We start from the raw sequence: 21246 nt of genomic DNA on the forward strand, positions 1-21246 counted from the left end.
ATTTCCCTTCGAAATTCATTGTCATACTAAATTATGTACACGAAATAAGTGTTGCTTTAGTGAGTTCGATATGATAAAGTATCTGGGTGGCTTTAATTATATAATTACACTTTTGGTCCTTTTGTCCGCAAATTATTTTAATGCAATAATTGAGCATGCGAATATATTTTTGGCAAATAAATTTGTTGGGTTAGACAAAAACTAAAAAAAACTTATCTTTGCATCAAGAGTCTAGACTGATTCAAAAATGTGTTTATATTAATAACTTTGTGTAGATTATATACCTGAACTAAAATATTAATTAGGTAAAAGAAAACCAAAAACAAATACTTTCAAAAAGAAAACTAAGGTTATAAAGTACCAAATAACAAAAAAAAATGGATCAGCTGACAAAATACCTAGTGTATAACAAAACTCCGAACTCTCGAAACTCAATGGACTACAATACTATAATAACTCAAATAAAGGAAAGCAAAGAAAAAGGAGGAATCATCGACAGGAGACTGTTCCTTCTATCGCCAGATCTAGAAAGAGATTTTGAAGGTAAAACATTGATTTACTCTATTAAAATATGCATGTTTTCCAAATATCCATTCAATGTCTCCTTCACATAGAATCCACCAGAAATACATTATTAAATTTAAATTTCTCTTTTAATTTTTCGATTTTAACCTAAGCCTAAACTTTTCCCATCTTTGTGTCTTGTCCATGAATCTTGTCAAAATTTCGTTTTTCCCCTTATTACAAAGACCACAGCCTCATATAGAGGATGCCCTAAAACCTTCTAGTATGTTGAACATCGGCATTGGTATTCCCAGTATTCATTGAGACCTTCACCGCCTTCGTGATTAACTACGTTTACTACTGAGAATACTTCTGTTACTTCATTTTGATACTTGATGTTATTTATTTTAATTTTACAAACATAGGTACTAACCTTTTTATCTATAGCTATTTCTTAAATGTTATTTTTATCTTAGTATACTTATCTGAGCTATTCCTCATTTGAAAAAAAATCATAATAGATGATTGAGTGTTAAGGATCATCAAAAATTGCGCTTTGTCACCTTCGCTTCTGTACACTCATCCAAGATGCGACCGTATTAAGTGTCGCTTAACCTGTGACCGATAACTCGCCCATTAGTATTGTAGGTACTGATTTATCCACCTTCGTTTATAGTAATTCAATTCTACTAGTACAAAATATAACTTGAATCTTTCGAAACCATTATGCAATTAGCAGAGGAAGTCTCACATAGAATTTAAAGCGTGCCAAATTAATAGCCCCCATATCCTTATAGAACTAACACAAGTAAATTCAAACACGAGACGGAGTAACTCAAGATCTTTCGACACAAGAGCTGCAAGTTTATGCTTATCTTGTCGATTAGTTTGATGAATGCATAACAGCACACTTTGTAGTTAGACAATGGTGTTAGGAACAAGAAACAGGCGATTTCTAAAACTTTTTTACCTATTAGTACGGTAAAACCACTAACACTAGTAAAGAGCATACAATAGTAGAAAGTATAAAAGTCATCACTCAATCAGACACCTATCTCGCAGTACACCAAGAATGCATACAAGATCTCCTTCCATTCATCAGCAAACACAATCACAGTTTGTTCCGGGGTCCAGGAGAGCATTGAGTTCGGTAAGGGACTGAGGTATATGTGATCTAGTTCGTTATATTTTGTGGCAAAATCATGACACATAAGTAAGAAGAAAGGATAGTTTGAATTCTACTATAAAACTCCGAGACAAAATTTGGTCGCTTTCCGTTAAACACTTAAAATCTTGTTAACATTTTCGGTAGTAGTGAAGTCATAGGTTTAGTTAGTTAATTGTTGCCTCAAAGAGTGCTACAATCTCTCATTAACATGCACAGTCGACCCGTAAAGAGGGAGGAACGGAAAGGTAGGTTTAATATTATTACTAACATTCAGACCATTGCAGCTCATTAATGCGAGCGAAATTATCATAATTATCACGATGTTCCATATTAATTGGATCACTCAAGATTTGTTGATGAGCATATAAGTCGGTATTTAGTTTCAGTAACTTCAGCTGGTCCTATTTGTACTTGGTCCTTTAGTCCGAATTGTATTTTTAGAACAATATGCCAAATGTTTTCCAAAATTGAACGTGTCTCGCGTGTCTGTTGGGAACTAGACTGCAATACATTTCATGTACAAGCTACATAAAATTTGGCTTCACATACCTCAATGCATTTAAAAACTTATGTAGACAGAGCTTTATGTAAATCTCAGCACAATGAAATAATCGGTAAAAATGTTGAAGAGTTGATGAAAAAAGTTTTTGTAGGTATGTATTTTCAGAGTACCTTTGAAAAGTTTAACAAAAAATTCAAATATCATGACAAACAACTGGCTAAAAAGCGACATTCCATAAATCAAAATAGAAAACAATTCTAAAATCGTGCTGTAACGGTATTTTTTTAAAATCGTTCTCGACGCCATTTTGAAATATGGCCGCGGCATATTATTGCTCGGATACACGAACACGCTGATATTGGCGCTAAAAATAAAATATTAATTTCCTATACGTTCCGTAGGTAGCTCGCTGGTAACTTAAAATAGTGATGTAAGGAACGATAAACTAAGCAACCAAGTTTCGTCTATGATTAAAATTTTATGTGATAGGTTTTAAGATTGAATTTTAAATTGAGTTTACACTTGGGTGACCGTGAAATCTTCTTTTACCTTATTTTGTCGGCTTTTTTAAAGGCTATGGTATCATATTGTGTTTTTTTACAATATTTTATGAGATTTTAAGGTACTTATGCTTAGGTCGGGTATTTTAAGGGAAAATTCTCACACTAATAATAAACCTTTTCTGTAAATTCAATCTCAATTCTATTAAAAATTAATGAGATATATTTATGTAAAGAAGTTGCACACCAGTCAGATATCGGTATTTACGGCTTTATTACATACTTATTAATACCCTAAATTTGACATGAAAACCAGACAAGATATATATTTTTCAAATTTTGTGTAAGGAAACAATCCTTCTAAGAATACGACTGAATGATTTACTATTAAAACTTTTTCCGCGTTGATATTTATTTCAACTGTTTTAATTCGTTGTTTTCTTATCTTACTAGTTTTTAAGTTGTTCTTTTAAAGCCTTATTTTTATCTATCTGATAAAGAGGTTCTTCTACAAAGTATCCAAGGTTAATTTGAGCTGTCTTATCATAATTACCGTTAACCTTATCAAGATGTTGTTCAAAATTGTTCTCCAAATGTTGCAGTTTTATTCGAACCGCCTTATCCACTGCAGTTTTATTTACCACGTACAAAACAAGCTTATCTACATTATTATGTGCTAGAGAACGGCGTGAAGCAAATGCAACCATTTCCAAACAATCACCTACGCTGGTTGAACGTGCATTATTTCTGAATCATTTTATCGTCTTAGTGAACCTTGTGTAGTGGATTTAAGATCGGTTTTTACTTGGCAAAGGTCAGTTTCATTATTTTTGACTTTAGCTCTATGTGATTTTGTGTAATTTGATTGGCTGACATCATAACGAGCTCTGGTTGGGAATGGACTACTAAATTGTTTATAATATTGCTTTTTCGTGTTTCGAAAAGAGTGTTAACGTTTTCCTTATAGTGCTTTATAAACCCATTCAAATATTATTTTAAAGTAATTTTCTAAGTTCGTTTTTTATTATATTTAAAACTTTTAAAATATTATTGTTATTGTAGCAATTGAGGAAAAATGCATCGAATGAATCGTGAAGGTGGTAGCGCTGCTTTCGAAGGTAATCATGAGTATTAATATTATGATTAAAGTTTTCATGCCCTAAAGTTTTTATATGAACAATACAACTTTGGTTTTTATTGTCAAACATATTTTTAGCATATCATATAGGTTTATTATTAGTGTCTGCGTTTATGGTAGTTCTAAAAACTTTTAAATTTTTGTTTAATATTTTATTGTCTTGCACCTATTATTTTTACTTTTCCTTTGTAATTGAAAGCTGAACCAATAGATTCTTGAATACCATTTTAAATCTTAGAAATTACTAAAAGACGCGCAAATTGATCGGGAACCACTTCTTGCAAATGATTGACATTTAATTTAAAATCTTTATTACTCTGCTAGGGAATATGAAGGCTAGATTAATTATTTCAAATCATAGCTTTGTGTGGATAAGATTCATTTTGAAGGCCTATTATTTTATAATTAACTCTCATTTCTGTAGAATACACTATCTGTATTCTATAAATGATAGTTTTTAACCGTTATTAATGACATGAGCTCATCAAGGAAACCAAATGAATACTTTGGTTCATATCGAGTCGCAAGATCCCTTTATATGACAATCTACTTTAAAGAATAGTGTTATATTATTTGTGTCTTTTCAGCACTCTACCGATCTATTGCAAGGTGACCTGTATTTTTTTATTTGAGATTATCTCTAGAATCTTAATAAGTCATATGAAAGGTGTCAACGATTAAATAAAAAGGTTGATTGCAGTCATAGGTTTTCATTAATTTGAATTTCCTCAATTTACGTAAAATGAAAGTAAAATACCTACAAGTTGCACCTTATTACTTTTGCGTCGAACAGTACTTCCACACCATTTGTGCAACCTTCAATAGTCGATATATCGCCTATGTCTAGTTGGCCATGAAACGAGCGTGTTGCACGAATACAATTACAGCACCTATTTCACACTTGCATATATCTAAGTGAAAAGTCCGTTTTGCATTCAATTGTACGGGTTTCCTTGTCTTGTGCAGTGTATTTTGTTTGTAGAACAGATAAGTGGGAAAGGAAAAGCAGTTTTTTTTTCGGTCTGAAAATTATTTTGTACAAAAAATATCTCAATAACTCACCCAAGATACCTATTGCTTGAAATTACATTATATCGGACGTTGAAAAGTTTCAAAAATCTTAAAAATAAAAGTTGTCTTTTTTTGTGCTTAAGCAATATTATATGGCCACAACATACTATCTTTCTTCTATTTCAAATCCAATATTAGTAAAAAAACTGTCGTCCATACGGCGGCCATTTTTCTCGAAATAAGTGCTTTCATTTTTGCTGGACTAACTTACAGCGACTCTCAGAAGAAATCTAGTTTCTAACTCTATAAACGAAAATCTATTAAAAAGTACAGCTACATATCCTTCGTCGTAGTACTAAATTACTTGATAATTCCAACCATACCAGCCTTAATTATAACTAAGTGCTAAAGTCAAGAGTAATCTGAAGCACTATCAGCGCAACAATTCAACCCCTTCCCAACTATTCGGCTTACGAAAGCGAGCCCTGTAAAGTTGCGTCCAATTTCATTGGAGTTGAGAGGAGGCTCGTTTCTCTCGTTATTCACAAGTGGACTTCAACTTGTTGGGGTCTGTAACAACTGGACACTAACATATGAGTATACACCGCCACTATTTCCGTTAACAAATTGGAGAATATGCTGAGGAAGAGCGTTCTTGGTACTTTCCAGGAAGAATTATATGGTGCGGGGTTTCCGTATTTCTGTTAGCTTTTATTTCTTTGTTATTCCGTTTTTTCTTTAAATCCTTTTTTGTTTTGATTTTAATTTCACGTAAAATTTTATAATTAGTTTTTTTGTTGTGCAAAATTACGTTAATTAAGAATTAAGTATCAAATGTGGTCAAAGTAATTTAAAACTACAATTAGCATTTATTAAAAACTCATTTCTTAAATAAAATACGTAATATTAAGTACACATTCTTTAATCACCATCTTTAACCTTTTCACAAAATTCAATATTCCAAAAATATCTCTCTAATGCTCAGAGTATAATAATATTTAATTTATCATTATTTTTTGGAACTAATCAATCATGTTGTGTTTTTATGAGAGATGTTTCTCCACCTGGAGTGGTTCCCATGGATTTAAGATGACGGTTATCATAAAGTAGGTAAACAATGACTTTGCTACTTTGAGTGAGATACGGTTTTTTGTTTTAAGGTTATGGCACCAAGACTGTTATATCTTGGATATTTTAAAAGTCATGGTGTAAACCCATGAATAGATTTTTTCATTATTAAAAAGTGTTATCTTGTTTTGGTAATGAGGAAATTGAAGCAGTCGCAAAAAAAATTCGGCTTAAATAAGAAAATAGACGGTCAAAAGTACTGTGACGAAATAGAAATAATACTATGTACTTGTCGTATAGGCAATCAATGAACAGGACTTCGAATAACAAGCACGCGTATTTGCCTATTTTTACGAACTAAAGCATCAAATTACACTCCAGAAAAAAAAAATGTCTAGATACGATCAGAAAAATCCTAAAGCCGAAAAATATAATCATTTATGTCTTCACACCCAATATTTTCACTTGAACATTTTTAGGTCAAGATGAGAACAAATGAAGACAAATTGAGGTACTTAAAATTCGATCGGATCCAATTTTAGAACTTTATAGAGAAAAAAACGTTTATTGAATCCTCCGGCTATTTAAATCTTTTTTCGGTGTTTTTATCTGCTTTAATATAAGTGAAATTACCTTAACATTGTATGATAATTGATGGACTAAGGCATTACTTTGCGGAAATCTATTGTGACAGTTTTCTGAGAGAAATCCCGAATTGCTTAGGGAGCTTCTTGGGACGATTTAATAGAGGCCTTTGGACCATTATTTTTTCTTTTATAGCCTTTTGAGGAAATGAGTATTTTAAGCTTAGAAAAATTTAATGTATACACTAACAAAAAAAAAATACATGGTTAGAACTTTTTTAACTTGTTGAAGAATTATGCTAATGTTAATCTATAAATTAAATACATTGACACCAAAAATCTGTTATGATTGTACCCAAAACAAGTTAATGCAATCTTAAGCATCGTTTCAAATAGACATAAAAACTCACGATACTGCGTATTATGTCTCCTTTTTTTTTCTAAATTCGTTCCAAGTTACGGAGGCAGCAAGAAACTGGTACGAAACCTTCATAATTGGAATGTATTGTGATACCAACAATGGTTCAGCTAACAGGATTCAAAGGGGGTCCATTTATATGAGAAAGTAAAGTATTGTTGAACAGGTATGGGGAAGGAAAAATGTAATCCCGGAGAGCTTTGGAAATAAAATGCGTAATATCGACGGAATCATTGTTTTTTAGTCTGCAAAGTATGATGCAATGAATGTCGTAATGAATGAAGTGTTTTGTTGTGTATAGGTTTGACTAAATCGGTTATTTTTTATTGGAGTTTTATGATTAAATTCAGATTTTTTCTTCTTTTTTATAATCTTTACAATTTTTGGTACATTTTTTTACCTTCTTTTTCCTTCTACGTGATTTCTTAACTTTTGATTTCATTGATCTTTTTTACTTAAGAGAATTACCTTTGAACTGAATTTACACTGCCAGCCCAAGTGACCAATTTTCCAGACCCAAAATTTTATATTTTCATCGCCACAAAATTTAAAACACAATCCAAAATCAAAAGATCCAATCTTCGTAGAACACCTCTAAAATATTTTAGTCGAAAACTTTCGTTCGGACAAACCTGTGAGCTGTCAATGTGAAAGCAAAGGAATGAAACTATAAATCCTTTTCAGAGCGCGTTTTGTACGCGAGGAACAAGTTATTGAATGGGGCCCGACCAGCTGTGGTCGGTGGGACACCGATAACCGAAGAGTTGGCGGCCGTGAGTATATTGTTCATGTCCTCTACATTCTGCCAGTTATGTTCCCGTAATAGCTGTTTTTGTGAGCTGAGATTTTTTGTTCTTGACGTTACCGCTTTTACTGAGTTATCTACGAATCTTGGTAGAGGAGTTACGACGACGTTATTTTCCAGACCAAATTTGGTTCTCATTTTCAGATTTTTTTATGATTGTGTTAGAAAATGTAGGACTAAGGCTAAAAAATCCTTGTCTTTGGGTTTGACTGGTTGATTATTTTAAACAAGTATTTTTTCTTCTTATACCTTATGTTAAAAAGATATTATAATACCATTTATTCCTTTCCGTTTTCATCGGTGTAGTGTTGCTACTATTTTTTCACTCTTTTTTATCTTAGGAACTTCGTGTGACCTGCTTCAGCTCAACTTCATGTCCTCCTCGTAGTGAATGGATTCGCACTCCGTTGGTGATGCGGCCGCCAGACCAGACCTTGGCCTACGGCTTGGCGGCACCAAGGAATGGGGCTAGGTAAACTAAGGCAGCGATAGCTACTACTAGGGGTTTTTATGATCAATATTAATGTATTTTTTTTGTTAAGGTCTTTACTGTCTGCTCTGCAAGCACATATGATCAAGTGGCTTCTGTTTGATTCGAGACCACAGACTAAAGATAATAAGTGTGATGTACCTCCAGACACGTAAGTAGAGCTACGTTTCTTTTGTTTGTGTCATGTCTTCCAGACGAGCTCGTGGCTAAGCTATATCTGCATAAGTTGATCGATCACAGGTTAAGCTACGCTTGATGCGGTCGGTCTGTAGATGGGTGATCATTTTTGTCATAACGAATTCCTCCGTGTTTTTGAGGCTGTTATATATACATATTTGAAAGTTGATAGGCATAGGTTCCTTGTAAAACACTGGTGCTTAGCCTAATTGCTGGACGATGATCCCATACCTTTTCATAACACTTCTTATTACTTTAAACATAAATTCTATGTTTTTGAATTATACTATAACTCAACCATCCTTGCAAAATTGCTGTCAATTATTTGAACACACGAGAAAATATATCTGATCTACTTTATAACAAAGCAGGCATAACTCGAAACGATACATCACTATCAAAGCATAAATAAAACCCGATAAAATATAAATCACACAACCACATAACAACATCAATTTCAATAATAACCAAGCATCAAAACAATATCATCAATCTATCAAATAAAAATGTACTACAATATTGTCTTAACCGAAGCGTTGGTATAAAAATTACTGGCGTTCCCTTTCATACTCATGCCCGCTTATAACAAACGATGTCAGTTTCGAACTGCGCTGAAGTCTGTACACGATGTTGGTATTACGACGAACGAGATTTAAAACGATATTAATACGTCATGATAACCGATATAATGTAAATATTTGTGTGTATGTAACTTGATCAGTAAAGTGCCAGAGCAAACCATAACAGTATTTATAACTTGAAATAGGTATTCGTCTTCAAAATTTTAATTCTTATATTAAATGTGTAACAAATAATTGAATAGATAAACTTCCCCTTTTCCTGGTGGTAAGTGGTCCTGACTGCAGCAAAGGTTGTGAGTTTGATTCTAGCCAGGATAAGTTTTGTTTGATGTAACGAACACGATCATTTTGTTCTGTCTCTGATTGCAATTTAGTTGGAAACTAGATGGCGTTGTGTTAAAATTGTCACTCAATCACTACCACAATCTTGACATAAAAAAATACTAAATCTAAGTATCTTAATACAAATGAAATAATAAAGTCTTTTTAATAGGTACATCTGGACTGTTATTCCAAAAACTCACTGTAACGCTTCAAAAATATCGGTCCTCATAATAGAACAAAAATTTTGTGCGCGAAGGCACACAGCATAGCTTCAAAATGCCGATCATAATTCTCAAGAACGCCACGTGTTTCAGCATAAATCCGCACTATGCATCGCCGAACAATATTTTAGTACAAATGGTTGACTTTATGGTCTAAATATCGCTGTTTATTTATTGTTGTCACATCTATCACCAGATTTGGGTCATTTTTTGTACGATTATTTATTTCTTTTTGACATTTAGCAACGTCAGCTCATTAGGACTCCGATTGAGTCGGACACTATTCGAGCTATCTCGATAAATACGCAAGAGTTATAATAATTATTTAACGTACCTTCCGAAACGCAAATAATCTCGTAATGATATAGATGGTCACTCATCCACGGATCGTCTGTTTCAAGTATGGCTTAAAATGTACTCGATCAACTGGTGCAGTTGTTGTATAAGCCTTCTGCATTATAATACAATATTTAAATAAAGATAATACTATATCTCAATATTACAAAACCGTTGTCGGATTATTCCATCAGTATTCAAATTTATCGTAATCGTTTAAGGATCCATTGGAAATTTATCGTCTCGTAGATTCAGACTCAAATCTGTTTTGATTAATCATTTAACTTTATCGCAACTTTTATAGGTATTATTATGGAAAGGGTCGTGAAAAATATTACGAATATTAAGATTGTATAATATGAAAAATATTATAATATTTTTCTTACTTATATATTACACTAAAAAAACTTATTAAAGCATAACGGACATTCATGCCTCCTACACGAATTGAAACGAAACTAAAATCTGAATGAGCGTTAAAACTAAACCTATCTGAGTTTGTATTGTTTTTTCAAACAACATTCGCTTCTTTGTTTATATCAAACTGACTATACACTGCGCTTACCGCTGCCGAAAGACCGTCATGACTTCAAGTTAACACTGTAGCTTGCTGCGATCCTTTTTAAACAATCATCAGCTACATATTTGTCAAGTTTAAATGCAAACATAAAACTAATAAGAAAATTAATGTTTTTAAAACAATAAAAATATTCCACCGACTTTAAATAAAAACTACTGGGCCTAACTTGACGATTCTGTAATGAGAAAAAAGGAATCAACAAAATCAGTCAACCCATACCGAAGTTCCGATAACGAACTAATAAAAAAAAAACCTCCTCCTTCATTTGTGAAGTCGGTTAAATACAAAAAATAAGTTTCGTATCTGCTATTTCTTATTTCAGGTATCTTCGACCATCGGAAGAGCGTCAAGAAGAAGCTCTATGGCGGGCTTGCAGTGAGGTGATCTGGCGCTGTGCTGGCGGCTACACCAACCAGCCTGGAGTGGAAACGAAGGCTTTGGTGGCTCTGCCCAGTGAAAACAATTACGTCCAGCATACCTCACAGTATTACCAGGATGGTGTGACTGAGAAGGTACTCACTCTTGGATAATAATAATAAATTCTTTATTGTTGAGTTCAGACTTCATAAGAAAATAATGTTATTTAGATTTTTTTACCGTTTAGTGTGATGGTATTTTTGTAGTAACTTAGATTATTTTTAGTAACCTGTAAAAATTTCAGAGATCTTGTAAAACATTGACATTTATTTTACAAGCTGCATATTTTCGAATTCAAGAGCTTGGAGGATCTTCAAATATTTCTGAAGAGGTATTTGTACTTGGTAAGCATATTTTATATTTTTTCATTAATATAAAATATCCTTTTTCCAGCCTTAAGCTGGCAGAAAATCAGGTATAAATATTTTGATTGAGTTGAATTTTTTGACTATCTGGGGAATTCAGCTAATGCTAGATTGCTTTCAAATAGAGACAGAAAACAAACTTATACGAGTATGATGTAACTTATTCAAATAATCAAAAATATAAACATATAAACTGAACATATAAACTTAGAATTCCGCTAAAAACTGAAACTTCAATTAAAATTATGTTATAGATTCTGTAGAAAACAATTAAAAACTTTATCCGAGTTAAAAACTGCACGAACATTCCTGAAATATATGGATACTGCAGCGGATCATAACAGAATATCGTTTGTTCAGTGTTCGATCCCTATAATTACTCCTCTTTCAAACTTCAGATGAATTTCATAGACTTAAATACCCTTTGGATACACCTAAAGGAGGAAAGTATACTTACCTCTTGTGTAATGTTTCGAAGGCTATGCGCAAAAGCGAACACAACATGGCAAAAGTTTTCGAATGGAAACAGGTAATGTACTCTCATATTAATGACAAGATATTTTGTTAATTTATTCCTCTGTTTTTTCTTAGTTTCAAATTGAAGATGGGATTGGAGCTCTGCTGTTGTTATACGCATGTGTATTATCCAGAGGCTGTGATAAGTAAGTCAAATGAATTTCAGAAGAATAGTTAATACTGGACTGTTTAAAAAAACAATTTTCTATGAAAAAGAGAAGTTCAAATACTTGTGTTTTGTTCAGTATCAAGAAAGATCTGGACGGCAAGCTGACCCACCTGGTATCAGCTCATGTGGAAGGCTCTATTAACGTGGTGACCTTGCTCTTGACTGGACGAGCTACTCCTTACCTCCATAATGGTGTGATGTATGTTGGTGATGAAGATCATTACGTAAGTTTATTATGTAAAAAAACACAGTAGCTTACTCAATGTTCCAGTTCTTTTTTATCCCAAACAATTATTTTCTTCGACTATTCGCGACGTGCTGTGGGTTCCATCCCCGTTTATGTAACTGAATGCTTTTGCTGAGTCTAAGAGTCCTGTGTACGTATGTAAAACCCTCGCGACTCAAGGATTAAATGCCGTTTTTTAAGAATAAAAAAATGTTTTTTTTTTTATAAAGAATAGGGTAGAAACCTGTGAATTAACTCTTGATGTCTATCACACAGTAGATCTACTAATTGTATAGACGGCTCAGCAGGTATTTAGTAAAAATATTTTTTTTCCAGGCTATGCCTCAATTCGGTATTTTAGCTCGTAGTCCCGTTGGGCTCCTGGTGTGGTATGGAAGCGAAGAGAACTCTAAACATAACATTAATAAGCAATTTCCTGGATCAAGGTTGAAGACTCCGGCTTTGCCAATTTGGGTAATTATTTCCAAAATTTATGTTTCGACCTGCTATATAGACCCCAAAAACAGTAAGAAAACCAAGTCATGTCTTGAACAGTAATATAAAAAGTCCTTAAAGAAAATTGAGAATCAATTGAATGTAATTTTTTTATTTATTTAATTTATTTATTTAATTATTACACTAATCTACCATTACAGGTTACTTAACCTAATGCGGTAGCTAGGACTAAATAAAGGTCTATGTATTTATGTGAACTAGGGTTTCAAAGATTGAATTATTATGCATATAGTTGCAGGTCTAAATTTGTTCATAGTTCTAATGTTCCACACCTATCTCACAACGCCATCTGGTTTCCTAAATGAGTACTAGACAATTGACACATTTCGGTTTCAACCGTTATGCTTTGTCGTCACATACTCCATATACCAATTTGGTGATATCTGAAACTGATCAATCGGAGGAGTGATTTCGGAGCACGTGGGTATTGTAAGCGCCCCTTTGTGCTAAATAACCGTCATTACGTTTGTTGTTGCGTTATGTAGCATGATCGATGATACACGCTCAAATGGAAGTAATCGATTTAATTATAGTGATAAGTGCCTAGTAAGTAGCGATATGGAACCCAATTCTTTCAAATAGTAAGCAGTAAAACATTCCTTTATATTTTGCCCTTATTACTGTCCATCGCATTTTAGTGGTACACTGATTTACACGTTAAACTTGACCAAAGTCAGGTTTTTGTACTTTTTTACAGAAAATGTAAAAAAATAGATTAATTGAGTTCTGTTAATTTTGATTCCATTGTTTTCTTAGGTAACGAGCTGCTCTGGACATTATGGAATTTTATTCAATACGAATCGTGAACTGCTAAGAAACTATCATGCTGAACGCAGGTAAATTAGCTATTTGTTTTGAAAATAATTTTTAATACTTTCTTAAAATACTTTTAGGTAAATTGCCATTTATTTTATGATTCATAAAATAATCTGTTCTTTTTTAATTTGACCCTCTAAATATATCACTAACTTTCCCTTCAACAATATTAAACATCTTCAAAGGGAATCCTTTTAATCACTGTCCACTTCCCTTAATTCATTAAAATACCATAAAACATGACCCTTTAATTCGATACATCCTCAATCAAATTGCCTTGTTTCCGAAAACCTTTTGCAGATCGAATATAACAATCGTTATTTAAGCTAATATGAACTCTATTGCGTGTGTTTTAAGGTTTGATATTCATTACTATACCTGTGGCGGTTGTAACGTTTTGCTGAATGTGGACACTCGGGCTCATGATGACGTGGCGGGTCCACTGAGGACTGATGACATCAGTGCTACACCACTTGAGAAGCTTATACATACGAAGTATGGGTTAAAACATTTTTCAAATATTGAATATGAAAAAAGTTTGTGAGAATAATTGTATGGATGTTGCAAGCACAAATGTGAATGGTTTTGTTAGGAACTTTTTCGGTAAACTCGATAAGCACATTGGATACGTTTTATTTCTATGATAAAAATTATTTAAATGAGAACTAAATATTGCATTTTATAAGACGAGCCTTCTTATAAATCATTTGATAGGTGTGATTTCAGTGCTATTAGATTCAGCTGATTTTTTTTTCTACTAGAACCACAGCCTATTTGACCTCAACACTCCCTTTTGCGGGTAACAGTATTCTGTAACAGTAGAAGCTAGAATGATTCGTCTTGACTTGTCGACTATTCTATGCGATTTTCCTATTTTCTTTGACTATACGACTATTTATAGAAAACCTTCTGTTCCAGATGGCAAGATGCGAAAATCACCTGGACCGGAAACACTCCGTATGTAGGGGAACCAGCGAACTAATATTTATTTAGGTTAATTACTTTGCTGCATGCTTAAATTATGTAGTTATTTTAGGTGACTTCTAGTGAAAATAAATAGTATTATTAGAAATTAGTACTATAGGGCTTTTATGAATAAAGAATGTAGTATGCCAGATATTGCAATTATTATTTTTCTATTAAATTTTCTTCTATTGGGATTAATATTTGCTATATTTAGTAGATTTAGTCATATTCATCGTAGACACTTCTCAAATCGTCATACGGTTTTTATCGATATCGTAGTGATTAAAAATATACAGAGTTATTAATGATGTAACGGTTTACTCACGCGTATTTATCGGGGTAGCCGAAGATCTACCGAAGAACTGGCTCGACTGTTTGTTCTGTCTGTTCGTCTGTTCGACTCGCGATCCCGCCGCGTCTGCTCATGATTAAGGAATCCGGTTGGGTCCGAAACTAGTCGGGCTACCCCGATAAATACGCGTGAATCAACCGTTACATCATTTAATAATGAATCAGTCTCACGATAGTTATTATAAACATATACTGAGTAATTTTAAATGCCTTATAAAGATAAAGCTTAGATATTTTTTGGTACTATACGCAACTGTTGAGTTGCTTTAATTGTTGTGATAGATTTAGATTGTTATTAAATTCATTGATGTGTAGATAGTAGATGTAGGAAGAAAATTAGTAAATAAATGTCTAGGTATACTTATCCGTTTCTGTTTTATTAAAGTGTAGTTAAAAGAACCCGTTTTTGTTTTAAAATAAAACGAAAATGACTGTCCTAGCCGTTAATATCTAAACTCAGTAAAAAAAAAAAAACAGTATGTACGTCTGCCCATCCGAATGATGGACAGACGTACATACTCGTACTGTGAAGCATAACAAGGCTCTAATTCTACCTTTTGGATACGCAACCCCAAAAAAAGTTAACCATGCAAAAATAAACTGCTGATCATACCTTCTACCAAGAACGTAAAAAATCTTTTATCACAATTTTCAGATCGTAACACGTATTCATTTTCCCTAAAGTTTTCAAGGTACAAGGTTTCCTAAACCAATCTGGCTTGAACGATATAAGTTCGTTGTTGGCTCGTTATGGGCATGATAGATAGCTCCCATGACAAATCCACTAATATAAGTAATTTATCAAACGCCTGTCGATAACAGAGGTGGCTTGTCTTTTTTGAAGGATATTTTATTAATATTACTTGCAGGTGGGTTCTTCAAGTAAATGAATGTTTTTGAAAAATTTTGTTTGTTGAATTTTTCGATGTACTCCTTTATGATTTTAAATAAGCTTGAAATTTTGATAAAAATATCAGGATTTAGGAGAACAGTCTTATATATAAGATTTTGGGACTAAATTTTTCAATTTAATCTAGTAATATTGTAAGTGATTCGAATTTATATAAATTTTATAACATTTTTCATGTCAAATTGTTTACCAACTTGAATAAGGATAATTGTATTTCAAAATAGTTCCAATCATTCAAACATTATTTCTTGAACACACCACAAAACGCTACATCGGTTCACCTGATCGATCATAACAAAACAACCGCGTCTACAAACTTCACAACATTACAAACTCGATTACAACAAACAGGATAATACCAACTGGCAAATAAATCACACAATTCACTAAGCACGTGACAAATCACCCACAAATAATCTAGCGAACATCACGAGCCGATCTGAATCAGAATATCTCGCAAATATCTCTCAAATATCGGACAAAGGCTGACCGAGGCCACGTAAGCCAATAAATCATAGGGGCCTGGCCTGGGAAGCCACGTACCCGGGTATTTGTCCATAAAGCCGGGCATAACAATGGCTAATTGCCCCCGGTCAACCAGGACAAGATAGGCAACAATAAAATTTTATTCGATCGTTTAAGTTTGTGAATTTATGTTGCGAAACTTTCCCCTGACCCTGATAACGGATTTAATTTGAACGGTTTCATGGTTTTGATGGTGGTTTCGAACAAAAAAGTCTGGTTTAGACTCTTCGAGCGGTCTTGTGCTTAAATATCATGCCGCAGACCAAAGGAACTCTTTTAGTTAAATCAAATATGATTTGTTGTTATGACAGAAGGCCTTAAGAGAAGCGTTCAATTACAGAACTATTTAATTGTATCTAGACCTGTTTACACAAGGTTGGCAGACAAGCAGCAAATGGACAGACATCCGACCCTCAGTAGCAGAGTTTAATTTTTATTCTATATGTATACCTACTCTAAACGACACGATCAATATATTAATATTATGTGAAAACTAAATCATCACATAACCTCATTAAAATGCGAGTACTAACAAAACAACACTAATACCCATTCCCCCAACAATTCAAAGTTTACCATGACATAACTATTATTAACATATATGTAATTGATGTGCCTACATCCTATTTGTGTTCCAGTCACTGTACTGCAAATACATTAGGGAAACCGCTGTAATTAATTAGTGAACACGCTGACGCAAGATATTTGATATTAGTGAAAATTGCTGCCAATTACGCTGTTTGCTATTTGATTTCTAACTATTTGTAAGTGAAGGAAATCTGTTGTTAGAACGTTGATACGTTATTTAATTAAATCTGTTTTACAAAAGGTCAAACATTTTTTTTTAAACTTGATGGGCATTTATTAAACTCAGTATTTTGTTACAAATAGTCTGATTTGATTTTCATTTCTTTAAAAAAGAACGAATCCTGTATTAAGGAATTCAATCCTTAGGCAGCGGGGGTTTCACATAGGTACATTTAACTCACATGCACAAAGACATCCAGACTCAGGACCAGCATTCGTGGAGCACACAAACACGTGTGGGTCTATCTCGCGACATATCGCACACTGAGAGTTCTAGAATTAATTTTTAATTTGAATTCAGAAACTTACATAATGCTTACCTAATAATCCAGACTATGAAGGTATAGATAAAGTACAACGAAGTCTAAAAAGGTCACACAAAAATTCTAATTTTTATGAAATTAGAATAAATTAAACATTCAGCTCTGGAATTGACGCAAAACAACCAAAATGTTGACGAAAACTAAAATGTAAATGTATGCACAACTTGAAAGTCGGTGTTTTTTTGGTGTCCACTTCGTTAGCATAGGAATCGCGTAAGAAGCATTGCACCAGACGTGCACATGAATTTACACGAGCTTAGGCTAAGAGGCTTATGTCTTATGTAATAACACTCTATAAAATATGAGATGACTTTTTTAATTAATGACATCAATTGAAACTAACCTAATACAGTCATGCCAAAACCAAACGAGCAAACTATTGACAATTTTGACGATGTTTTGTAGTTATAGACTTGCCTAAAACTGAAATAAAAACACCAGTCCTGTCTGCGTATTCCCAAGGTATTAAAAAATTAACTGTGAAGAAAACCGCTCGTTCGAGTGGAATGATAAAATCTTTTCTACGAATCACGTGATTTTCACTATCTGCTTTCTGAAAATAGTTTGCATTTCACCGGAGAATCGTAGCGAGGGATGTGTTTATAGGATCCAGATCATAGAAGTCCAACATTAAGTAATATATATTATTAATTGGTTTCTAAGAACCGGTCGAGTGTAAGTCGGTCTGGTGACACAGAAGTTCCATGGAAATAGGATAGAGTAAAACAAAAATAATGGGATAAAGTCAAATTCATGATTGCTTCAATCGTGGTTAACTTAGTTGCCTTCACACAGGTTTTTTGGCTTTTGTGTCTCCGTCGCAAAAAGACAAAGAAACCTTATATTAAGAAACTAAAGCTTTTCCCACAACCTTATATCAAGGAAAGACCTTACATATGAATGTATGTTTCTACTCAACCAGCACTATGCAGGTGACTTATACACATATTTCGTTGACATTATATTTACATTTTTCTTTAAGAGTCACATAAAAATTTCGTGTCTTATATTCTACTCATATACTAACACTAGCTGTTGCCCGCGACTTCGTCCCCGTGGGTAGAAGATATAAGTTATGATTTAGGTGAACCTGCCCGGTTTTTTTTCACATTTTCCATTGTATCTTAGCTCCTATTATTCGCAGCGTGATGGTTTATAGCCTAAAGCCTTCCTCGATGAATGGTCTATTCAACACAAAAATAATTTTTCAATTTGAAACAGCTGTTCCTGAGATTAGCGCGTTCAAACAAACAAACTCTTCAGCTTTATATATTAGTATAAAGTATAAATATATTCAAGTTTGTATTTCAAAATGGGATTGTAAAACGCATATCCAGAAGAAATAAATGTTTGCTAGGTAATAAGTTAGGAACTATTTATTCCATGTTTTTTTTCCACCTTGCATCTTACTATTTCATTTTTGATTTTGAACTTTAGTATTTTTCCTCTCCAAAGCCTTCAATTAATTTCAAAAACAACAAAGCTACCATTTCAGCTCTCTACGACGACACGTCTGGCCAATCTTAAGGCACCAGTGAGTTTCATACCTTGCCTTTGCTACTACGAATATTATAGGCGAAAACCAATTAGTACGTCACACGACGTAGGTACAATAATTCTGAGCGTATGCGGAGACTGCAGCAATACCTTTGACAGCACATTGTTTTAGACTTGGTTTCATCTTTGTCTTGCTTAGACCGTCAGGGCGTTCTGACTCTGGTCTTTTGTTGTTTAAAGCCTGTCGTTTTTAGGTCAATTTTCAATGTCGCATTAGTAGTAAAAGTATCGGGTATCAGTACTCAACGGATGCCTCAACATTTAAAATGGACCCTTTTGCAAACAAACCTCACTTTTATGGCAGATTTTTTTAAGATTATGAAAATGATATTTCGTGCTCAAGTTTCAGTCATTTCAGGAACTTTGAAAGTGTTAATTTGACTTTTAATTTTTTTTATGAATAACAAATAAGAGATTGTTTTGCAACTTGTCAAAACAGACACTGCATTTTACACAAAATCTACCCATTCCAGAATTTTAGTTTAACGCTTACGTATTTGTTAATACCTAACCGGTAATACATTATTAAGCTATGACTAGATGCTACCATACAGATATTTTCACGAACATACAATTATAACAAAATAATAATTATCAATAATTTCAACAAAATTCGATCATTTATATAAAAAGCACTCCAAAGAAAACTCCAATAAGCTTCTTATAGAGCAGTGGCGCGGAGAGAGAAACGGTCAAATCTGTTACTAAACCCGTGGTAAAAGATGGTCTCACACAAAACCGACAAAAAATCTAATCAACAAAAACTGACCAAAGCGCACTCCGACTAATCAAACACACAATAGGAATTCCATTTGGGGTACAATCTAGATACATAAGCCTACCTCCGCAGACGTCTCCACATACAGACAGTCCGGTGCAAGTCCTTTGACAAATCACCGTCGTAGCGGACACACTTTGTTCCCCAAAATGATTTACAACGGGTCTCTCGGCACCGAATATTTGGCTTGTATTGTTCCGACGAGTTATGATTACCATAAAACACAAAACATAGTCGGAATGGTTCGCTTTTGCGGAATAATTTTTGAACAAAACCATTTTTGTGACGCGACCTCCTTGGAGGGTTAGTCAGGTTTGAGGTAGGTTGCCGGCCTGATGAAGGTTTATGATGACAGGTGTTAGGGCAATAATGCATTTAGACTGACTGATGTTCCGAAAAGAGTATAAAAAATAGTTTAGTGAAACATGTACTTTCTGAAGAGTTTTGATGGTTTTTAAAGTATATCGCTGAAATTTATAGTATAGCGCTGAAAAAAAAAAAGAAAACTTCTGACTAAAAATGTAGAACCGCCAGAATATCAATAAAAAAATAAACGATTAAATTAATTATAACAAACACTTGCACAGTCTGTGTATACCTACGTTTTAATAACAATGATTGATGAATCGTATCCACCAAAATTATCGGGAATAAAATTTGAATAAAAAATATCGTCACTAAATAAAATAAAGAATGAAGTCGGAATAAACGCGGGCTTAAATCCGCATAATCATTGGCAACAGATGCTTCGTCCACAAACGTATCATCAATTCTGTTGGCATAAAATATTTGTTTTAACTTCTGAAGGATTTTTGTCGTTTTCGCTTTTGTTAATTTTACTGGCAGATTTTAAACTGTGATTAATTTATTTAACGATTTATAAATAGTGGTTGGAGAGATTTTAACTTGTTTGTTTTTTAATAAGCCGGTAATTTGGCAGACATTGATATGTTTATATAAGCAAATGTGACTGTTAAAGGAAAGTAGTCATTTTGGTGTTTAAGTGCTTCGGTTAATTGTGTTATATAATTATTTACTAAAAAATAACTGTTCCCTAAAACTTTCGTTCTTTAAACTAAAACAAGCCTTTGAAATTAATACTATGTTCACTTAAACACCATACACGCTGTCATCCAACGAGAAAAACAGATCAACGCAATATTACTCTAAACCTAACAAACAATTCTATAGACACCAAAAATTTTCACAAACAAAACTGTGAAAACACTCAAAAATTCACCCCCGCATACAGAGTGGCGAAAACCAACTGAGCTATTCAAAATTCCGGTCCAGTTTCACAAATTGCTCATGCATCCGTCGCTTAAAAAAAGACTAGGTTGTGTGGTGTCAATTGAATTCTCTTGAAAACCTTGGCCTCTGCGGTATCGTATTTTTTTATTGGCGGTGGATTGGCTTCAGAAATTGTCCGAATTTTGTTCCCGTTGCCAAAAATACAGCAGAAAGACCCGAAATATGAAGGCACGGTATGTACCTAAACGTCGCAGGCCACTTACATCGTCACGTCATACACCGTGCCTCGATGTATGTGTGTATAGTGCGAATGTATATATAGTAACAATAAAACATCGGTATGTCA

General features: G+C 33.5%; 1 protein-coding gene across 5 annotated transcripts; it reads left to right on the plus strand.

Moving 5' to 3' along the window:
* The first annotated feature begins 324 nt into the window (after positions 1-324).
* LOC113492988 (inactive ubiquitin carboxyl-terminal hydrolase MINDY-4B) lies at positions 325-14549 on the plus strand. 5 transcript variants are annotated; one of them, XM_026870749.1, is made up of 13 exons: positions 3290-3488; positions 3737-3792; positions 7578-7666; positions 8040-8170; positions 8241-8339; positions 10730-10919; positions 11103-11168; positions 11781-11851; positions 11951-12098; positions 12437-12574; positions 13373-13452; positions 13790-13927; positions 14351-14549. In XM_026870749.1, exons 2-13 carry the CDS (start codon positions 3750-3752, stop codon positions 14412-14414), a joined length of 1257 nt encoding a protein of 418 aa, XP_026726550.1. In that variant the 5' UTR covers positions 3290-3488; positions 3737-3749; the 3' UTR covers positions 14415-14549. The 5 variants fall into 5 exon arrangements, with proteins under 5 accessions (XP_026726547.1, XP_026726548.1, XP_026726549.1 ...); XM_026870746.1 differs by lacking the exons at positions 3290-3488; positions 3737-3792 and adding an exon at positions 325-543; XM_026870747.1 differs by lacking the exons at positions 3290-3488; positions 3737-3792 and adding an exon at positions 325-543 and having other exon boundaries at positions 11124-11168.
* Positions 14550-21246: the final 6697 nt, after the last annotated feature.

Source organism: Trichoplusia ni, chromosome 4 (genome assembly GCF_003590095.1).
Source record: "Trichoplusia ni isolate ovarian cell line Hi5 chromosome 4, tn1, whole genome shotgun sequence".
NCBI lineage: Eukaryota > Metazoa > Arthropoda > Insecta > Lepidoptera > Noctuidae > Trichoplusia > Trichoplusia ni.